We start from the raw sequence: 19,614 nt of genomic DNA on the forward strand, positions 1-19,614 counted from the left end.
AAAAGGTTGCCCACCACTATCCTATCCTCCACCTCACTTCCTTTCCTTTCCCTCCCCTTCCCTTCTCTTCCCTCCCCTTCCTTCTCTCCCCCTCTTCCTACCTTTCACCTTCCCTTTCCTCCCTCCCCTCCTTTCTCTTTCCCTCCCCATCCCTTCACACCCTCTCCTCCCCTCCCCTTCCTCACCTCCACCTTACTTCCTTTCCCTTCCCTTCCTTCTCTCCCTTTTCTAACCTCCCCTCCCTTCCACCACCCTTCACTCCCCTTCCTCCCCTTCTCCCCTTTCTACCTTCCACCTCCCTTTCCTAACCTCTCTTCTTTCCCTCCTCTCCCCTTTCCCTTTCCTTCACCCATTTCCTTATTCCTTTCCCATCCTTTCCCCTCTTCTCCCTCTCCCCTTTTTCTTTTCCCTCCCTTCAAGAAATGACTCCTGGCTTGGGAGATCATATGGGACACCTGGGGAATCGAACCTTGGTCCATCCTGGGTCAGCCGTGTGCAAGGCAAATGCCCTGCTGCTGCGCCATCGCTCTGGCCCCAATGCTAGCTACTTTTATGGGGAAAAAAGGAAAATCATTTGGAAAGAGGACTATATTCATTCTGTCCAGCTGTTCAGGGAAAATTATTTGTCCTCAGGTTCCCTTTTCCACATAAGGGTTGGCTATTATTGCCAGGAGACACTTAGAGGATGTTAAGTAATGTTTCCCTCTGAGCAGAAAAGTGTTTTTCCCTTTGTACATAAGACAGATGTACAAAACATGTCTAATGCAGCTGCAAAGGGTTTTCTAAATGCAGGACCTTTAGAAAGGAGCTAAGTGGAACAGAACTTTTACGTGTACAAACTGTTCCACCACGCCGGTTCCACACTCCATGTTATTCTCTACTCTGTGACTCACCTAAAGCTTCACAGCTGTTGTCTACTCAGGTCACCTTCATCTCAGCACTTCAGTCTCCTTTCTCAGAAAATGAAGAATGGGGGCCAGGAAGGTGGCGCTAGAGGTAAGGTGTCTGCCTTGCAAGCGCTAGCGTAGGACGGACAGTGGTTCGATCCCCCGGCGTCCCATATGGTCCCCCCAAGCCAGGGGCGATTTCTGAGCGTAGAGCCAGGAGTAACCCCTGAGCGTCACCAGGTGTTGCCCCCCTCAAAAAAAAAAAAAAAAAGGAAAAGAAAAATGAAATGTGAACCAGAAAGACAGAACAGCACAGGGAGTAAAGCACTTGTTTTTCTGGGCTGGAGACAGAGTACAGCAGGTAGGGCACTTGCCTTATACACAACCAACCTGGGTTCCATCTTCAGTATTACATATGGTCTTCCAAGCGCCAGCCAGAGTAATTCCTGAGTGCAGAGCCAGGAGTTACCCCTGAGCATCATGGGGTATTGCCCCTAAACAAATAAAAGGCACTTACCTTGCAACAGTTTGATCTCTGACACTATATTGTCCCGTGAAACAGTCCTGAGCACAGAGTCAGGAGAATTCTCCAGAGCACCACCAAGTATAGCCCCCAAACCAAAAACAACAGAAAAAAATTTCCAGAATGAATTTCCCTTTCCCTTTCTATTTGTTCTATGTATTCTGCCTCTTTTGGGGTGGTTGCACACATGTATTGCTAGCATTATTTGTAGAAATAATCAACTTTTGGGGCCGGAGAGATAGCATGGAAGTAAGGCATTTGCCTTTCATGCAGGAGGTCATCGGTTCGAATCCTGGCACCCCATATGGTCCCCTGTGCCTGCCAGGAGCAATTTCTGAGCCTGGAGCCAGGAATAACCCCTGAGCACTGCCGGGTATGACCCAAAAACCAAAAAAAAAAAAAAAAAAGAAAGAAAGAAATAATCAACTTTTCTGCCCTAACTTGTCCAGGGGTTACTCCTGGTTCTACACTCAGGAATTACTTCTGGTGGTGCTCAGGGAATCATATGGGGTGTTGGAGCTCAAACCCCATTCAGCCACGTTCAAGGTAAGCACTCACTCTACTATTTTTCTGACCCCTGCCCAAATTTCTTTTAAAGTTTTGATGAACACCACTGGGTGTGACCTCCCTCCAAAGATTCCACCAGAAACTTTATTATTTTCATTTAATACAATATGTCAAATAAATTGTAAACACATAATATCATGAAAGTTGTTATAATCCAATTTTTTAATACCTAAGAAATAACTTAGTGGGGGGGACTGAGTGATGGCACAACATTAGGTTTGATCCCCAACATCCCATATAGACCCTTGTGCCTGCCAAGAGTAACTTTTTTGTTTGTTTTTGAGTCAAACCCAGCAGCACCCCAGCACTCAGGGGTCACTCCTGGAAGGTTTGGGTACTATATGGGATGCTGGGGATTGAACTTGGTTAGGCCGTGCAAAGCAAACACCCTACCCTCTGTGCTACTGCTACAGCCCCATGGAGTAACTTCTAAGTGTGGAGGTAGAATAACCCCTGAGTGCCGCTAGGTGTGGCCCAAAAACAATAACAAAAGGAAAAAAACTATGACTTTTCATGTGACATATTTAGAATTCCCAGAGAGATACTTGGAAATGGAACGTTTCTCTTCTATAAGCTTTATGATGTTTTAAAAATCAACTCCCAGGTCCGGAGAGATAGCACAGAGGTAGGGTGTTTGCTTTGCAAGCAGCTGATCCAGGATGGATGATAGTTCAAATCCTGGCATCCCAAAATGTCCCCCAAGCCTGGCAGGAGCAAATTCTGAACATAGATCCAGGAGTAACCTCTGAGTGCGACTGGATGTGACCCTCCCCACAAAAAAACAAAAATCAATTCCCAAAGTAAAAAAAGTTAGAATAAAAGTTAAGCTCTATTTCCCTATAAACAAACATAAAAATAAGGGACTGAGAGATAGCTCAAAGAGATAGCCCAGCGTATATATATGGTCCTGAGCACCACCAGTCCTGCCCACTGAGTTCAGTGTAGCCCCTGAGCACCACTTGGAGTGGTCCCCCAAACCAAAAACTACAAAATAATAAATGTAATTAAAAATTAGTAACTCAGGGACCTCTGGGAAGTCTGGAACTAAAAGGGCTGCTTTGTAGCCCCAAGACCATTAGTTTGATCCTCTGGTCACAAAATGGGGCAGTATGGTCAGAACTTTGATTCAAGAGAGCACAACTAAAAGAAGTGCAGACTATAGACAAATGTGCAAGCAACTGTGACCTGACTGCAATTCCCAGCAACATAACTGTGTGAGCATCACAACTGCGCGTGCGTGTGTGTTTAACAGCAACAAAGGGAAAAAGATAAAAAAAAAGGGGGAGGGAAGAGGAAAACAAATTTGAATCCACTACTTGTTGGTGCTGTAATATTGGTTTTATTTTTAGTTCAGAGGAAAACAAATTTGAATCCACTACTTGTTGGTGCTGTAATATTGGTTTTATTTTTAGTTCAGATGAAATTTAATAAAATTATATTCTCACCGTTTCTTTTCTGGCCATTATTGGACACTTCATCACAATCAATATCGTTGACAAGTCAGACTAGAAGAAAATATTTGCAAAACGGATCTGATAAAGGATTGTTATTCTAACTATAAAAAGAACTCTCGGGGCCGGGCGGTGGCGCTGGAGGTAAGGTGCCTACCTTGCCTGCGCTAGCCTAGGACGGACCGCGGTTCAATCCCCCGGTGTCCCATATGGTCCCCCAAGAAGCCAGGAGCAACTTCTGAGCTCATAGCCAGGAGTAACCCCTGAGCGTCACAGGGTGTGGCCCAAAAACCAAAAAAAAAAAAAAAAAAAAAAAAAAAAAAGAACTCTAGGGGCTGGAGGATAGCACAGCTGGTGGGATGTTTGCCTTTCACGTGGCTGACCTGGGTTCAATCTCCAGCATCTGAAATGGTCCCCTAAATCTGCCAGGAGTAATTTCTGAGTGCAGAGCCATGAGTAGCCCCTGAGTGCTGCTGGCTTCAAAACAACAACAAAACCTTAAAGAAAGTGAAATATCAGCTTTAATATATCTGAACAGACACCACCAAAGACATGCAGCAGGCATAAAAGATGCTCATCATAGTAAATAGAAAACCACCCGTTAAAATATAACTATTATAGGATACAGATAGTTGGCTAAACCCCAATTTAACTAGTTTGTTGTTTTTTTTTTTTTTATTTTTTTGGAAAGTAGATAAAAAGAAAAGGAGAAAAAAATTATTATTTTTGGAAAGTAGAAGAGAAAAAGGAGAAAATGTAGAAAGGAAAAGGACCTCCCTTTTGGGGAGAAACTTAATAGAGGGAGACATTCGAATTTAACCCCTATTAAATCTAATCCAGCTAAGACACTCACAGGCAAAATTATCCGATTCGCGTCCTAGCAGGTCCAAGAGATGATTGACAACTGACACCCACGGAGGGGGCGTGTCCTCTCTGCTGTTGCGCAAGCGCGACTGTGTCAAAGCGCTCAGGCCTGCCCTGGGCGCGCCTGATTAAAAAAAAAATATGTCGTGCCTATTGGGCCATTGAAAACTTTTACCTCTACCCTACTCCATGTTTGCAGGAATGACGAACGCTCACACATCTTTATGATTCTATGAGACGCATAGAACCCATTCAAGCTTTTACTTAATCCAAGTTACCTTTGTGCCCTACCTGTAGAAAACACTCAGTATTGTTGGGCCTGCCCATAAAAGCAAACCAAAGCAGAGGAAACACCCCGGACGGAATTATTCCGCTTCTGGATGAAGCACCTGGCAGCAGGAACTGCTTTTTATTCATTTTTAGTCAGGCACTTGCATAGCCGCCCGTCTCCTGGTGGGCGCCTTGACGCCGAAGGACCCCGGCGCGGCCGCCATCTTGGCGGGTTCCTCGGGAGCGCCCGGCCGGCTTTTCGCGTCGCCGCCGCCGCCGCCGCCCGCCGTGGCCTTGCGGGGCAAGATGAATGTGATCGACCACGTGCGGGACATGGCGGCCGCGGGGCTGCACTCCAACGTGCGGCTCCTCAGCAGCTTGCTGCTCACCATGAGTAATAACAACCCGTGAGTGGCGGCGGCGGCGGGAACCGCGCGGGGCGGAGGAGGAGGCGGAGGCGCCGCCGGGCGAGGCTCGAGGGCTGCGGGGCGAGGCGCCCTCCCTTCCCCGGGCGCTGTCTGCTGCCCCGTCGCCTCGCCTCGCCTCGGTGTCCCCGGGTGGGTCGCAGCTCGGTCCCCGTCGTCGGCCCCACCGCACGGAGGAAGCGGGGAGACCCGGGTCCTGAGCTATCATGCACAGTCCTGATCCATCATGCACAATCCTGATCGATCCGTTAGGCACATGCCTGATCCTGCACAGTCCGGATCGATCGTTCCGTTAGGTACAGTCGGGATCCATCGATCCTTTCGGCACAGTCCTGATCATGCACAGTCTGGATCGATCGATCCTTTAGGCTCAGTTCTGATTATGCACAGTCCTGATCCGGAGAACCGGTTCCTGATCCATCATGCACAGTCCGGATCGATCGATCCGTTAGGCACAGTCCTGATCCGGAGACCCAGTTCCTGATCCATCATGCACAGTCCTGATCGATCCGTTGGTACATTCCTGATCATGCACAGTCGGGGATCGATCGATCCTTTAGGCACATTCCTGATCATGCACACTCCTGATCCTGAGACCCGGGTCCTGATCCATCATGCACAGTCCGGATCGATCGATCTTTTAGGCACATTCCTGATCATGCACAGTACTGATTCATTCGTCAGGCACATTTCCTAATCATGCATAGTCCTTGATCCGGAGGCCCAGGTCCTGATCCATCTTGTACACGCCAAGTAGCATCCAAGCATCTCTTGGGACGGGCCTCTCCTCCCCTGCCTCGACCTGTCCCGGGGACTGGCCGGAAAGAAGAAGCTGCTGGCCCAGTTTCAACCTAATTTAGAAGGACTCAAGTGCCCGAGGCAGGCGCTGCTCCCCATTTGGTTCCTATGAGTCCCACCAGACTGCACTCTTGGACCGGCTAGACTCGCCCTTTGCTTCCCATCCACTTAGCGATGAGGACAGCAAGGAGTCCTGGTCTCTGTCTGCCATTCTCTATTTATTCTAGAGCCTTCCCTGTTGCTGCTCAGTGATTTATTTCTTGAGCCTGGGTGTACGCACCCATTAGTCCCTCGCTCTTGGTTCATGGAGACGTTATGGTCTAGAAGCATTTTGATCCTCTGCCTAGAATTAGTAGACTTTGGGTCTTCTAATTTTATTTGGGGGGGGGGGCACACCCAGTGACACTCAGGAATTACTCTTGGTTCTGTGCTCAGAAGTTACTCCTAGCTCTGGGGACCATATGGGATGCTGGGGATCAAACCTAGGACCATCTTGGATCAGCCGCATGCAAAGCAAATGCCCTACCGCTATGCTATCGCTCTGACCCCTTCCTTCTAATATGTTAGGTTAAACTGAAAGTTTTTCTTACTTAGGCAGGTGTCTCTTGAGTTCTGTCCTTTATAATTGTGAAATTGCTCGGTGAATTGACAGTCTAGTAAAGAACAAAACAGAGGGTACAAGCAAACTCCAAACAGTACAAAGGGGTATCTGAGTATCCTTCCTAGTCTTAAATTGGTCCCACGATTTTCCTTTTCCAGAGGTAATAGTTAATTTCTCATGTGTCATTCCAGAAAGAACTGATACATGCTAACATGAAGTGTTTTTGCCTTATAACTGGCAGTTCCTCGAGCTGCAAGGGTGTACTAGGGTTATGCTTTACATGCAATGTACCCCCAGTTTGATCTCCCTGGCATCTTATATGGACCTCTTAGCACTGCCAGAAATGACCTCTGTGCACCAGTACATGTGACCCAATCCCTTCACACACACCCTGAAAGAAAGAAATCTTGTGAATGAATACAGAAAGATGAATCCACAGGCCAGTTTCCTTGGCAGCAATGTTCTTATACCAGGTTCAAGTTACTTTTTGGTGCTGGGTGGGCCAGAGTGATAGTATAGCAAGAGGGTGCTTGCTTTGCACACAGCCCAGGTTCAGTTCCTGGCACCACTTATGCCCCAAATTCTGCCAGGAATTATCCTTGATTGTAGAGCCAGTTATAAACTGTACTACCCAGGTTGGCCCAATAATAAAAAGTTCTGGGGCTTGAGAGGGAGTACAGAGATCCAGGTTCCGTTTTAGGGACTAGGGGTATAACTTAGTGGACTAAGCACATTGTTTCATGTGAGAATCCTGGGTTGACTCTTTCGTACCACAATTCCTGGAATTGTGTCTGGAGTAGCCCCATAGGCACTGCCTTGTGTGGCCCTAAAACCAAACGAGTTTTTTTTTTTTGTTTTTTGGGCCACACCCAGCGATGCTCCGGTTACTCCTGGCTGTCTGCTCAGAAATAGCTCCTGGCAGGCACAGGGGACCATATGGGACACTGGGATTCGAACCAACCACCTTTGGTCCTGGATCGGCTGCTTGCAAGGCAAACGCCGCTCTACTATCTCTCTGGGCCCACCAAACGAGTTTTTTTTAAGGTCTTCACTTTTTCTTTCTTTTCTTTTCTTTCCTCCTCTTTTCTTCCTTCCTTCCTTCCTTCCTTCCTTCCTTCCTTCCTTCCTTCCTTCTCTCTTTTTCTCTTTATTTCCTTTCCTTCCCTTTCCTCCCCTCCCTCCCCTCCTCTCTTCTCCCCTCCCCTTCAGCTTAATAACTTCTGGCTCTGCATTCAGGGGTCATTCCTGGCTGTGCTGGGGGACCAAATGGGATGTCAGGGATTAAATCCTGATCGCTGCTTGGAAGGTAAATGCCCCACACTCTGTGCTATCACTGCTCTGTGTATATTACTCTGGCCTAGTCTTCACTTATTTTTTTAAGTATATTTATAGTTTCAGTTTTCTCCAAATCTCTTTGTTTAATCCTTTTCTAAATAAACAGGTTTATTTCCAGGGCCCTTAATCATTTGATAATATAATAAGTAGATATGAATTGCTCTCCTTTTCCATATGATTCTAAATTTGTGTTAATGGAACTATATGGATGAATATATAATTAAAAAATTAAGAGGAGGTCGGCGAGGTGGCACTAGAGGTAAGGTGTCTGCCTTGCAAGCACTAGCCAAGGAAGGACTGTGGTTTGATCCCCGGCGTCCCATATGGTCCCTCCAAGCCAAGGGCGACTTCTGAACGCTTAGCCAGGAGTAACCCCTGAGCATCAAACGGGTGTCGCCCGAAAAACCAAAAAAAAAAAAAATAAGAGTATTTGGCTTTAAGAATGGAAGGGAAAAAAAGAATATATTAGATTTCTCTCAATACTTATGTATTAGTGATATCTTTGCTTTTATATTTAGGATATGAAACATTAAAGCAACCATTTACATCAGTTTCCTAAATTTGACCATGTTAGTACAGAGTATGACTTAGTGCCTCTTTTTAGGAACTAGTTCAAAAGGATCTTGACTTTTTTGTTTTGTTTTGTTATGTTTTGTTTGTGGTGCTTTGTATTGATGTATTGAGATATGTAAGGCAGTGCTCTACCACTGAGCTACATCTTTGGCCAATCAACTGTCTAAGGTCTATGCTAGGTGTATGTGGATACTAAAGAGGAGGATGCTCTAACATAATCCACATAAGAGATATTTTCTTTATTTTTTAGTGAATTATTCTCCCCATCTCAAAAATACCAGCTTTTGGTGTATCATGCAGATTCTCTCTTTCATGATAAGGAGTATCGGAATGCTGTGAGTAAGTATACCATGGCTTTACAGCAGAAGAAAGCTCTCAGTAAAACTTCTAAAGTGAGACCTTCAACTGGAAATTCTGCATCTACTCCACAAAGTCAGGTACCTCGGAAATAGAAAAAAATTGTGTGTGTGTGGGAGGGGAGTATAGCCTAAGAGACGACAGGAAAGAACACGAAAACTTAACAAGACCCTGGTTAAAGTAGTATTAAACAAGAATTATCTGGTTTCTTTTTTTTTTTTTTTTTGGTTTTTGGGCCACACCCGGTAACGCTCAGGGGTTACTCCTGGCTATGCGCTCAGAAGTCGCTCCTGGCTTGGGGGACCATATGGGACGCCGGGGGATCGAACCGCGGTCCGTCTCCTAGGCTAGCGCAGATAAGGCAGGCACCTTACCTCCAGCGCCACCGCCCGGCCCCTATCTGGTTTCTTATCAAAGTCCTGCTTTGTTTCTTTTTCGTTTTTAGTTTTTTTGTTTGTTTTAGGCCATATCCAGCAGCGCTCAGGGGTTACTCCTAGCTCTGTGTTCAGAAATCGCTCCTGGCAGGTTCTGGGGACCATATATGATGCTGGAGATTGAGCCTAGTTTCGCCTTGTTTATCAATATATTGGGTTGGAGTGATAGCAAACTGGGTAGGGCATTTGTCTTGCATGTGGCTCATTAGGGTACTATCCCTGGCAGTCCGCCTGGTCTCTGAAGTATGGCCAGGAATGACTCCAAGCATAGAGCATAGAGCCAGGATTAACCCGAGTACCTTTGGGTGTAGCTCCCTCAACAAAACAAAATCAAAGAAAGTTGATCGATTTAATAATACTAAGTCTTTTTTCTTTTACATTTTAGAGTAATATATGGATAAAAAAATACATTCATCAGTTGGAGACCTTTGGTGGTTTCTACTTTCTGCCTTTTATTAGGAAGAGAACACTGTGTTCTGCTCACTAGAACAGAACATTATTTTCAGTTCTCTTTTGCTATATACTTTGAAGCAAATTACTTTCTCATATTGGCAACTCTGTTTAACTTTGAACTGCTATACTATTGAATAACGTTTGAAGATGTTTTCAATGTTTTCACTGTCTTCTAGTGTCTTCCATCCGAAATTGAAGTGAAATACAAAATGGCAGAATGTTACACAATGCTAAAACAAGATAAAGATGCCATTGCTATACTTGATGGAATTCCTTCAAGACAAAGAACTCCCAAAGTAAGTTCAATTAACAATTTTTTTCTTTCATCCTTTTTAGACTCTTTATGTTTTCTCTTGAGATTCCATCTGAATATGGTAGTTTGACTCTCACTTTATTAATAGAGTGAAGGTTCAGAGAGGTGGAAAAGGAGCTTCCTTTTCTTTTTTCTTCCCCTTTTTCCCTACCTCCTCTTTCTTCCTTTCAAGTTGCAAACATTCCTGACTTTGTGCTTGCATAGTGTACTTGTGCTCACTTGGGTTTATGATGCCCTGAAAATTCAGCTAATGACAATAGTAGCTGGAGATTATTATTACAAGTGGTTATTCCTTGCTGTAGAAAACATTTCCAGGTGGCATCATAACTTTTCTAGAGCTTAATTTCTTTTGGTATGGAGAGAGTCCCTTACATTTTTGGAGGAGAACCCACAGGTTGCTATATTCAGGACTTACTCTGGGATCTTTTGGAGGCATACACAGCACACTATACCAGTGGTGGGCAACCTTTTTTTTCAACTGAGCCAAATCTCGCCAAAACCACGATTGAAATTTATTTTGAGAGCCACACAGAGTGCACACTGATAGAAGCTAGGAGCAGAGTCCTGACTCCTGGAGCGGCCTTCCCGGCACACAGAAGAGCCACATTAAAAAGTGTAAAGAGCCGCATGTGGCTCGTGAGCTGTGGCTTGCCTACCACTGCACTATACTATCTTTTCAGCCCTGAATTTAAATTTAAATTTAAATTTGAGTGATGTCTGTTAGGTGTCTCAGTGAAAATGTGCCTTAATTTCTTACTTAATGACTGGTGGGAATTTGGTGAGAATAAGCTTCTCAGTTCTATGATAATCATCACTTTGGTATTTGGAGATAAGTAAGAGTTCCTACATTTTGTAGTGCTCTTGTAGCCAGGAATAAACAAAGTTGTGTTTGTGCCTCAAGCAGAAACCTATAGTCTGTGTGGTTTTTCTTTCTTGTCTGTTAACTTACTTCTTAGCCTGTATAAAGAACAATGAAGTGAGTCAAAATGCATCTAAATGAATGTTAATTTGTGGTAAATAACACCACACAATTCTTATTTTTTTTTTGGTTTTTGGATTTTGGTTTTTGGGCCACACCCAGCGGTGCTCAGGGGTTTCTCCTGGCTGTCTGCTCAGAAATCACCCCTGGCAGGCACGGGGGACCATATGGGACACCGGGATTCGAACCAACCACCTTAGGTCCTGGATTGGCTGCTTGCGAGGCAAACGCCGCTGTGCTATCTCTCCGGGCCCCAATTCTTGTAATTTAAAGGAAAATTCTAGTATACGATTATTGTTCTATATCTTCATAAATATTTCATCCTTTTTTTAGGAATAGGGGGTAACACCTGGTCTTTCCCAGGGCTTACTCCTGGCTTTGCTCATGGATCACTCCTGGCAGGCACAAGGGACCATAGGTATGCCAGAGACTGAGCCCAAATTGGCTAGTACTATTGATCTGGCTCTAAGAGAGAACTGTTGTAAAAATTACTTACTAGATAATATACCCAGAATTCATTGTTAAACATTTTTAACAAAATTTTGGGCCACACCTGGCAATGTTCAGAGGTTACTCCTGACTCTGCACTTAAGAATCACACCTGAGGGGCCGGCGAGGTGGCGCTAGAGGTAAGGTGTCTGCCTTGCAAGCGCTAGCCAAGGATCAGGACCGCGGTTCGATCCCCCGGCATCCCATATGGTCCCCCCAAGCCAGGGGCAATTTCTGAGCACTTAGCCAGGAGTAACCCCTGAGCATCAAACGGGTGTGGCCGAAAAACTAAAAAAAAAAAAAAAAGAATCACACCTGAAAAAAAAAAAAACAGGGCCCGAAGAGATAGCACAGCGGTGTTTGCCTTGCAAACAGCCAATCCAGGACCAAAGGTGGTTGGTTCGAATCCCGGTGTCCCATATGGTCCCCCGTGCCTGCCAGGAGCTATTTCTGAGCAGACAGCCAGGAGTAACCCCTGAGCACCGCCGGGTGTGACCCAAAAACAAAAACAAAAACAAAAAAGAATCACACCTGGGGGGGCCGGAGAGATAGCATGGAGGTAAGGCATTTGCCTTGCATGCAGAAGGTCAGTGGTTTGAATCCCGGCATCCCATATGGTCCACTGTGCCTGCCAGGGGCGATTTCTGAGCATAGAGCCATGAGTAACCCCTGAGTGGTGCCGGGTGTGACCCAAAAAACAAGAAAAAGAATCACACCTGGTGGCTGGAGAAATAGCATAGAGGTAAGGTGTTTGCCTTGCATGCAGAAGGTCAATGGTTTGAATCCGGCATCCCATATGGTCCCCCAAGTCTGCCGGGGACAATATCTGAGCGTAGAGCCAGGAGTAGCCCCTGAGCACTGCCGGATGTGACCCAAAAAAACAAACAAAAAAAAAACAACAAAAAAAAATCACACCTGGAGGTGCTTGGGAGATTGTATGAGATGCCTGGAATCAAACCTGGTTTGTCATGTGCAAGGCAAACACCCCACCCAGTGTACTGTTGCTTCTGCCTCAGAATTCTTTCTTTCAAAGTGATGTTTTAGTGGAAATTTTGATGTTTGGTGTTATAGATAGTGTCAGTCATAGTTTGGTAGAAACTTATTCAAGTGTTGATACCAGTCCTGGTTATTTGGGCCACACCCATTTGATGCTCAGGGGTTACTCCTGGCTAAGTGCTCAGAAATCACCCCTGGCTTGTGGGGACCATATGGGACGCCGGGGGATTGAACCACGGTCCTTCCTTGGCTAGCGCTTGCGAGGAAGACACCTTACCTCTAGCGCCACCTCACTGGCCCCTGGAGTTTTCCTTTTAAATGCCTTTTACAATTTCAATATAACCCAGAATGGGAAATATGAGCTCATTAAAATAGTAAAGTTGAGGGGCCGGCGAGGTGGCGCTAGAGGTAAGGTGTCTGCCTTGCAAGCGCTAGCCAAGGAAAGGACCACGGTTCGATCCCCCAGCATCCAATATGATCCCCCCAAGCCAGGGGCAATTTCTGTGCGCTTAGCCTGGAGTAACCCCTGAGCATCAAACGAATGTGGCCCAAAAAAAAACAAAAAACAAACAAATAAACAAAAAAGTAAAGTTGAAGTCAGTAAAGAAATTTTATATTGAGATTATTTCATTGCTTGAATTAATGTGGATTGATATCATAATGTGTATGCATAAATATATACATAAATATCTAAATATATACATTCCCTTACCCTGTAAAGTCCCTAATACTGTCAGAAATTATTCCTGAGTGCAGAGTCAGGAGTAACCCCTGAGAATTATTGGGTGTGACTCAAAAAAAAAAAAAGAGGAATTTTTCACCATCTGACATCTTGATATTTATTGCATCTAAAATCTATAAACTGTACTACTAGAATAGTTTCCATGTTTCTTTTGTTTGGTTTTTGGGCTACACTCACTGATGCTCAGGGCTTACTCCAAACTCTGAGCTCCAAGGTCACTCCTTGGAGTACTTGGGGTACCATATGGGGCATTGGGAATTAAACTTGGGTGGGCTGAGTACAAGACAAACATCCTACCCACTGTACTATCTCTTCAGCGCCCCCCCCCCCCCCCGGTCATATTTTTTAAGATCAAGAGTCAGGTAATTGGCACTCTGTAACATTTCTCAAATGAAGGATATTCTCTTCCCAGAGGCAGTGGCACTCAGGAGTTACTCCTGGCTCTCTACTAAGAAATCACTCCTGGCAGGATCGGGAACCATATGGGATGCTGGGGATGAGCTCAGATCTGTCCTGGTCATGCAAGGCGAACACCCTACTGCTGTGCTGTCATTCTGGCCTCTAGTTCAGATATTATTGGACTTTTTGGTTAGGTAAAAGGCTAATATGACTTTTCTCTTAGAGTAAGAGCATGTGGGACCGGCGAGATAGCATGGAGGTAAGGTGTTTGCCTTTCATGCAGAAGGACGGTGGTTCGAATTCTGCCATCACATATGGTCCCCCGAGCCTGCCAGGAACGATTTCTGAGTCTAGAGCCAGGAGGAACCCCTGAGCGCTGCCAGGTGTGACCCAGGGAAAAAAAAAAAAAAAAAAGAATAAGAGCATATAAGGAAAACCAGGTCAGCAATATAATTTTTTTTACAGAATGAGTGTGGTTCTCATTAGGACTAAGTTGGATTATCCAGGGGAAAATGTAAATCAGCCAGAAATAAAAATTTAAGGCTTATTTATGAGCTCTTTTCTTTGTAACATAGGTTTATCACCCTTTATTTTTGCTATTACAGATTAACATGATGCTAGCACACTTGTACAAGAAAGCTGGACAAGAGCGCCCTTCAGTCACCAGCTATAAGGAAGTGCTGAGGCAGTGCCCGTTAGCCCTGGATGCCATTCTTGGTACAGACTCTGTCGACTTTCTTAAGATGCTTACTCTTTTAATGGGGTTTGTTTTGTTTCGGTTTCGTTTTTGGTTTTTGGGTCACACCCAGCAGCGCTCAGGAGTTACTCCTGGCTCTAGACACAGAAATTGCTCCTGGCAGGCTCAGGGGACCATATAGGATGCCGGGAATTGAGCCACCATCCTTCTGCATGCAAGCCTTACATGCGGCTGACCCAGGACAAACCTGGGTTCAATTCCTGGCATCCCATATGATCCCCTGAGCCTGCCAGGAGCAATTTCTGAATGCAGAATCAGGAGTAACCCCTGAGTGCTGCTGGGTGTGGCCCCAAAACAAACAAACAAAAACAAAAAATTAATAAATTGTCGTGGTTCTGAATATTGCGAACCACGGGGACAGAGGGAAGGAGAGGGAGAAAGTTAGAGGAAGGGAAGGGGAAGGGAGTGGAGGGGGGGAAGGAAAAAGAAGAAAACAAATGTCTGCCACTCAGGCAGGCAGGGTATAGGGGGAAGGAAACTGAAGACCTTGGTGGTGGGAAATGTGCACTGGTGACGGGTATTGTACATTGTACTGTACCTCAATCATGAACAACATTAACTTTATCTCATGGTGTATCAATTAAAGAACTTGCTTATAAAAATAAAAATATCAGTAGGGTCCAGAGAGATAGCACAATGGTAGGGTGTTTTGCCCTGCATGCGGGTAACCTAGGACGGGCCCAGACTCCATTCCCAGCATCCCATACGGTCTCCCAAGCCTTCCAGGAACGATTTCTGAGTGCAGAGCCAGGAATAACCCCTGAGTACCACCGGGTGTGGCCCAAAAACAAGATATAAAAATATCAGTAGGATGGGCTGGAGAGATAGCACAGCAGTAGGACGTTTGCCTTGCACACAGCCTACCCAGGACGGATAGTGGTTCGAATCCTGGCATCCCCGTATGGTCCCCCGTGCCTGCCAGGAGCAATTTCTGAGCACAGAGCCAGGAATAACCCCTGAGCCCTACCAGGTGTGACCCCCTGTTTATGAGTCTTGCTTAGAAGAAAGGGTTGCCTCGTGTTGTAGAGAAAGGGCAAACTTTTCTTGACTTGAAGAAGAATGCTCTCCTCACTGTCTTGCCCCTGCTTTGTTTGCTTTAGGACTGCTCTCCCTGTCTGTGAAAGGTGCTGAGGTAGCATCAATGACGATGAATGTGATCCAGACTGTGCCTAACCTGGATTGGCTTTCTGTGTGGATCAAAGCATATGCTTTTGTGCACACTGGTGATAATTCAAGAGCAATCAATACTATCTGGTGAGGCCACAAAGTGAATTCTGTGTTTTTGAGGGCCTTTCCTTGGATAGAGGTTTAACTTAACCATGTCAAAAAAGGATTTGCTTATCTTTTGATGTGATAGCCAGTTTTCCCTGGACTTCTGTTGTTGTTTTTATGTATCAAAAACCCCAAATGTGATTATATATTTTGAGGATCCATTAAATATATATTTGGGCTGAATTTTTAACTTTGTATGTATAAAGTAATAACCCATAGATCAGAGAGGGGTAAGATGCACCCCATGGACCCAGGTCTGAATCTGGCACCACATCTGATCTTTTGAGCTTTGCTGTGTGTGACCCAAAAACCAAAAGAGGGAGAAAAGAGAGAAAAAAGAACGAAGGAGTCACCCTTGCAAAGCAGATTGTTTTAGTGTTTTGTGCTTGGACCAGGATGAACGTCTTTATGGACCAGCATACTTTAGAAGCATAGTTTATAGCAGCATTTGACCTGGGATCTTCCTAGTTTGGTAAATTTCAAGGACTGTAGCTGTCTTTGGTGAATGACAGTCCCTTTAACATCAGCCAGTGTGTGCTGCCCTCAGAAAATGGCAACCAGCAAGTTCTTTCAGTAACTAAGAATTTATGATAGAGGGGCTGGAGAGATAGCACAGCAGTGGGGCATTTGCCTTGCTTGTGGCCGGCCTTGGAGGGACCTGGTTCCATTTCCAGCATCTCATATGGTCCCCTGCGTCTGCCAGGAGCTATTTCTGAGTGCAAAGCCAGGGTAACCCCTGAGCACCGCTGGGTGTGGCCCAAAAAGCAATCAATCAATCAATAAATAAATAAGGTTTAAAAAAAGAATTTATGATAGATACTAAATTTCAGTGTCTGATATTTTAAAGTTCACTAGAGAAAAAGTCCTTATTGCGAGATAATGTGGACCTCCTGGGAAGCTTAGCAGATCTGTACTTCAGAGCAGGAGACAATAAGAATGCAGTACTGAAATTTGAACAAGCACAGATGTTGGATCCATATCTGATAAAAGGTAAGCAATTTATTTTTGAGGGGGGAAGTTTTGGGCCACTCCCGACTGTACTCAGAGATTACTCCTGGTTTTGTGGTCAGAAATTACTACTGGCAGGCTTGGGGGGATGAACAGTGTGGGATGCTGGGGATCAAACCCAGGCCAATCACTTGCAAGATAAACACCCATATGCTATCTCTTTGACCCTGAAGGTAATCAAATCTTAGAATAAGAGCTGTGATGGCTATAGAGGGGAATATCAGAGAAGACAAGGAAAACAATGTAGCATGGTCAGCTGATAATTCTTTGTAGAATGCTTGACAGCTTTATTTTTTTGGTCATAGATGGTGGTTCTCAGAGATTGCTATTGGCTTTGTGTTTAGAGATTGCTTTCAGTGGTATGAGACCATCCATCCATTGCTTGAAATTAACCCGGGCCTCTGGCATGCAGTGTCCACCTCAAACAAGTCCTTTAATTAAGCTCCTATGTTTTCCCCACAGCATGACATTTGGGGGGGGGGGGTGTCACTCAAGGTGCTCAGGGCTTATTCCTGGCTCTGCACTTCGGAATCACTTCTGGCTGGCTCGGGGACCATAAAGGATTTTGGGGATGGGACCTGGATCAGCCGTGTGCAAGGCAAATGCCTGCCTGCTGTATTATATCTCTGCAGCACTGTTCCATAAACTTTTTTTTTTTTTTTTGGTTTTTGGGCCACACCCGTTTGACGCTCAGGGGTTACTCCTGGCTATGTGCTCAGAAATCGCCCCTGGCTTGGGGGGACCATATGGGATGCCGGGGGATGGAACCGCGGTCCGTTCCTTGGCTAGCGCTTGTAAGACAGACACCTTACCTCTAGCGCCACCTTCCCTGCCCCATGTTCCATAAACTTTTTAAAAGTATTTTAAAATACTTTTAAAAATTGCTTAATTTCAAGTGTGATCTCTGTAGATCATCAGCTTTTTTTTATTTTGAAATGGATCATAGATTTCTCATATTTTTGCATTTGTGAGGTGTTTGGGTTATAGAATCAAATGTCTTCTTAGGGAATTTAGTTTTGTACTGTTTTTGGTATAGTTGAAGTAAGTAAAAAATATTAAGATTTGGGGGCTGGAGCAATAAATAGCACAGCGGGTAGGGTATTTGTCTTACACACAGCCAACCTGGGTTCGATTCCCAGCATCCCATATGATCTCCCATGCCTAGCCAGAATAGTAACCCCTGAGTACCACTGGGTGTGCCCCCCCCACCAAAGAAAATAAAAAGAATTAAAATACTGGGCTAGGGGAGCCGGAGTGATAGCACAGTGGTAGAGTGTTTTACCTTGCACGTGGCTGACCTAGGATGGACCTCGGTTCGATCCCGCATCCCCAAAGCCAGGGGCGATTTCTGAGTACATAGCCAGGAGTAAACCCTGAGTGTCACTGGGTGTGGTCCAAAAAACAAAACAACCACAACAACAAACATACTGGATAGAGAGATAAGGATTAAGCTATATCTTGATGTGGTCAAGACCTACTCATGGCTCTGTGTTCAAGGATCATTTCTGACTCTGGGGACTCTGGGAGACTAATGGGATGCCTGGAATCAGACCTGAGTGTGTAGTACATGAGGCAAATCTATTTACCTATCTATCTATCTATCTATCTGTACATATATATAATATATATATATAATTACATCCTAAAATATTTTCAATATTAAAACATTTTAAAGATGGGGCTGGAGCAGCGGTAGGGTGTTTGCCTTGCACGTGGCTGACCTAGGACAGACCACGGTTTGATTCCCCCAACATCCCGTATGGTCCCCCAAGTCAGGAGCAATTTCTGAGCATATAGCCAGGAGTAACCCCTGAGCGTCACCAGGTGTGACCCAAAATAAAACAAAAATAGTACATTTAAAGAAGAGGATAAACAGAGTTAACTAGGGACCAGATAGATAATACAGGGCTTAATGTTCATACCTTGCATATGACCAATTCTGGTTCAACTCCTGATGCCACATGGTCACTCAGTTATTTCTGGGTATAGTCCTGGAAGACCCTGAATATTGCTGGGTGTGGCTCAGGAGGTCCCCATGCACTGTTGGGATGGTTTGAGTATTTACAGCACTGTAGGACCTCAGCAACCCTGAATCCTTAGGTCTTTGCATTGAACTGCCAGAGCAATTGGCTGAGAATTGATGGGAAGGGGCTCCAGCCTCTTGTGCACTGCTTGGTGCTCCCCCTTCCAACTGGAGTAATTAGAAGAAAGCAGCAAAAAAAAAAAAAAAAAAAGAATCGTGAACAAAGATTAAAGCCTAGAGACTTCAAAAGGATAGCAGCTGGGTGTGTGCTCTGGAATAGTGGGAAAGAGGTCAGATAGGAAGACTGATTTCTGCTTGTAAAGAAGCCAGAGTCCTTTTCTGAAAAATAGGTTTTTTAAACTCACATGTTGGAAACTTTTTATTTTGCACGCCTGTGCAGGCCAACCTGTACCTGCCTGCTGTATGAGCATTGTTGTGACCCCTTGGAAACTACTACAAGACAGAGCAGGGGCCGGGCGGTGGTGCTGGAGGTAAGGTGCCTGCCTTGCCTGCGCTAGCCTAGGACGGACCGCGGTTCGATCCCCCGGCGTCCCATATGGTCCCCCAAGAAGCCAGGAGCAACTTCTGAGCGCATAGCCAGGAGTAACCCCTGAGCGTCACAGGGTGTGGCCCAAAAACCAAAAAAAAAAAAAAAAAGACAGAGCAGAGGGGCTTTCTTAAACTTATAAATAAGAAAACCAGACCCAGGGCATAGAGTTGGCCAGCTTTTACTGAAACTAACTGACTTATTAAATGTGTACTCCTGACTGTGCTTAGACCTCTTAGAACTTACTTGATTCCTTTTTTGCTTATGGGTTACAATAGTTAAATACCAGATCACAGGATATAGAAACAAACATTCTGAAAATAGTAGCTTTTCAAGTTGCAAAGTAAATTTTTTTTTAACTTTTTAATATATTTTTTTTTCATTAGTCACTTTTAGGGGCTAGTAATACTGGTAGAAGGAACTCTTGCTGGTCAAAAAGACAGAAGCCCTTGGGGGCTGGAGCCAGGAGTAACCCCTGAGCGCCACTGGGTGTGGTCAAAAAAAAAACCAAGCCCTGCAGATTCTGGAAGCTAACTGGTCTCTTGAGGCAC

General features: G+C 45.1%; 1 protein-coding gene across 3 annotated transcripts in view; it reads left to right on the forward strand.

Annotated features, from left to right (window-relative positions):
- The first annotated feature begins 4,781 nt into the window (after positions 1 to 4,781).
- Positions 4,782 to 19,614, forward strand: part of ANAPC7 (anaphase promoting complex subunit 7) — a 28,333-nt gene continuing 13,500 nt past the window's right edge. The window contains exons 1-6 of one of the 3 annotated variants that reach the window (XM_049788815.1): positions 4,782 to 4,969; positions 8,545 to 8,731; positions 9,715 to 9,834; positions 14,062 to 14,173; positions 15,314 to 15,467; positions 16,333 to 16,475. In XM_049788815.1, the coding sequence (XP_049644772.1) occupies positions 4,869 to 4,969; positions 8,545 to 8,731; positions 9,715 to 9,834; positions 14,062 to 14,173; positions 15,314 to 15,467; positions 16,333 to 16,475 (817 nt within the window). In that variant the 5' untranslated portion in view covers positions 4,782 to 4,868. Of the gene's footprint in view, positions 4,970 to 8,544; positions 8,732 to 9,714; positions 9,835 to 14,061; positions 14,174 to 15,313; positions 15,468 to 16,332; positions 16,476 to 19,614 lie in introns of those variants that run through there. The other 2 variants (XM_049788816.1, XM_049788817.1) reach the window with 2 other exon arrangements.

This window comes from Suncus etruscus, chromosome 15, assembly GCF_024139225.1.
Source record: "Suncus etruscus isolate mSunEtr1 chromosome 15, mSunEtr1.pri.cur, whole genome shotgun sequence".
NCBI lineage: Eukaryota > Metazoa > Chordata > Mammalia > Eulipotyphla > Soricidae > Suncus > Suncus etruscus.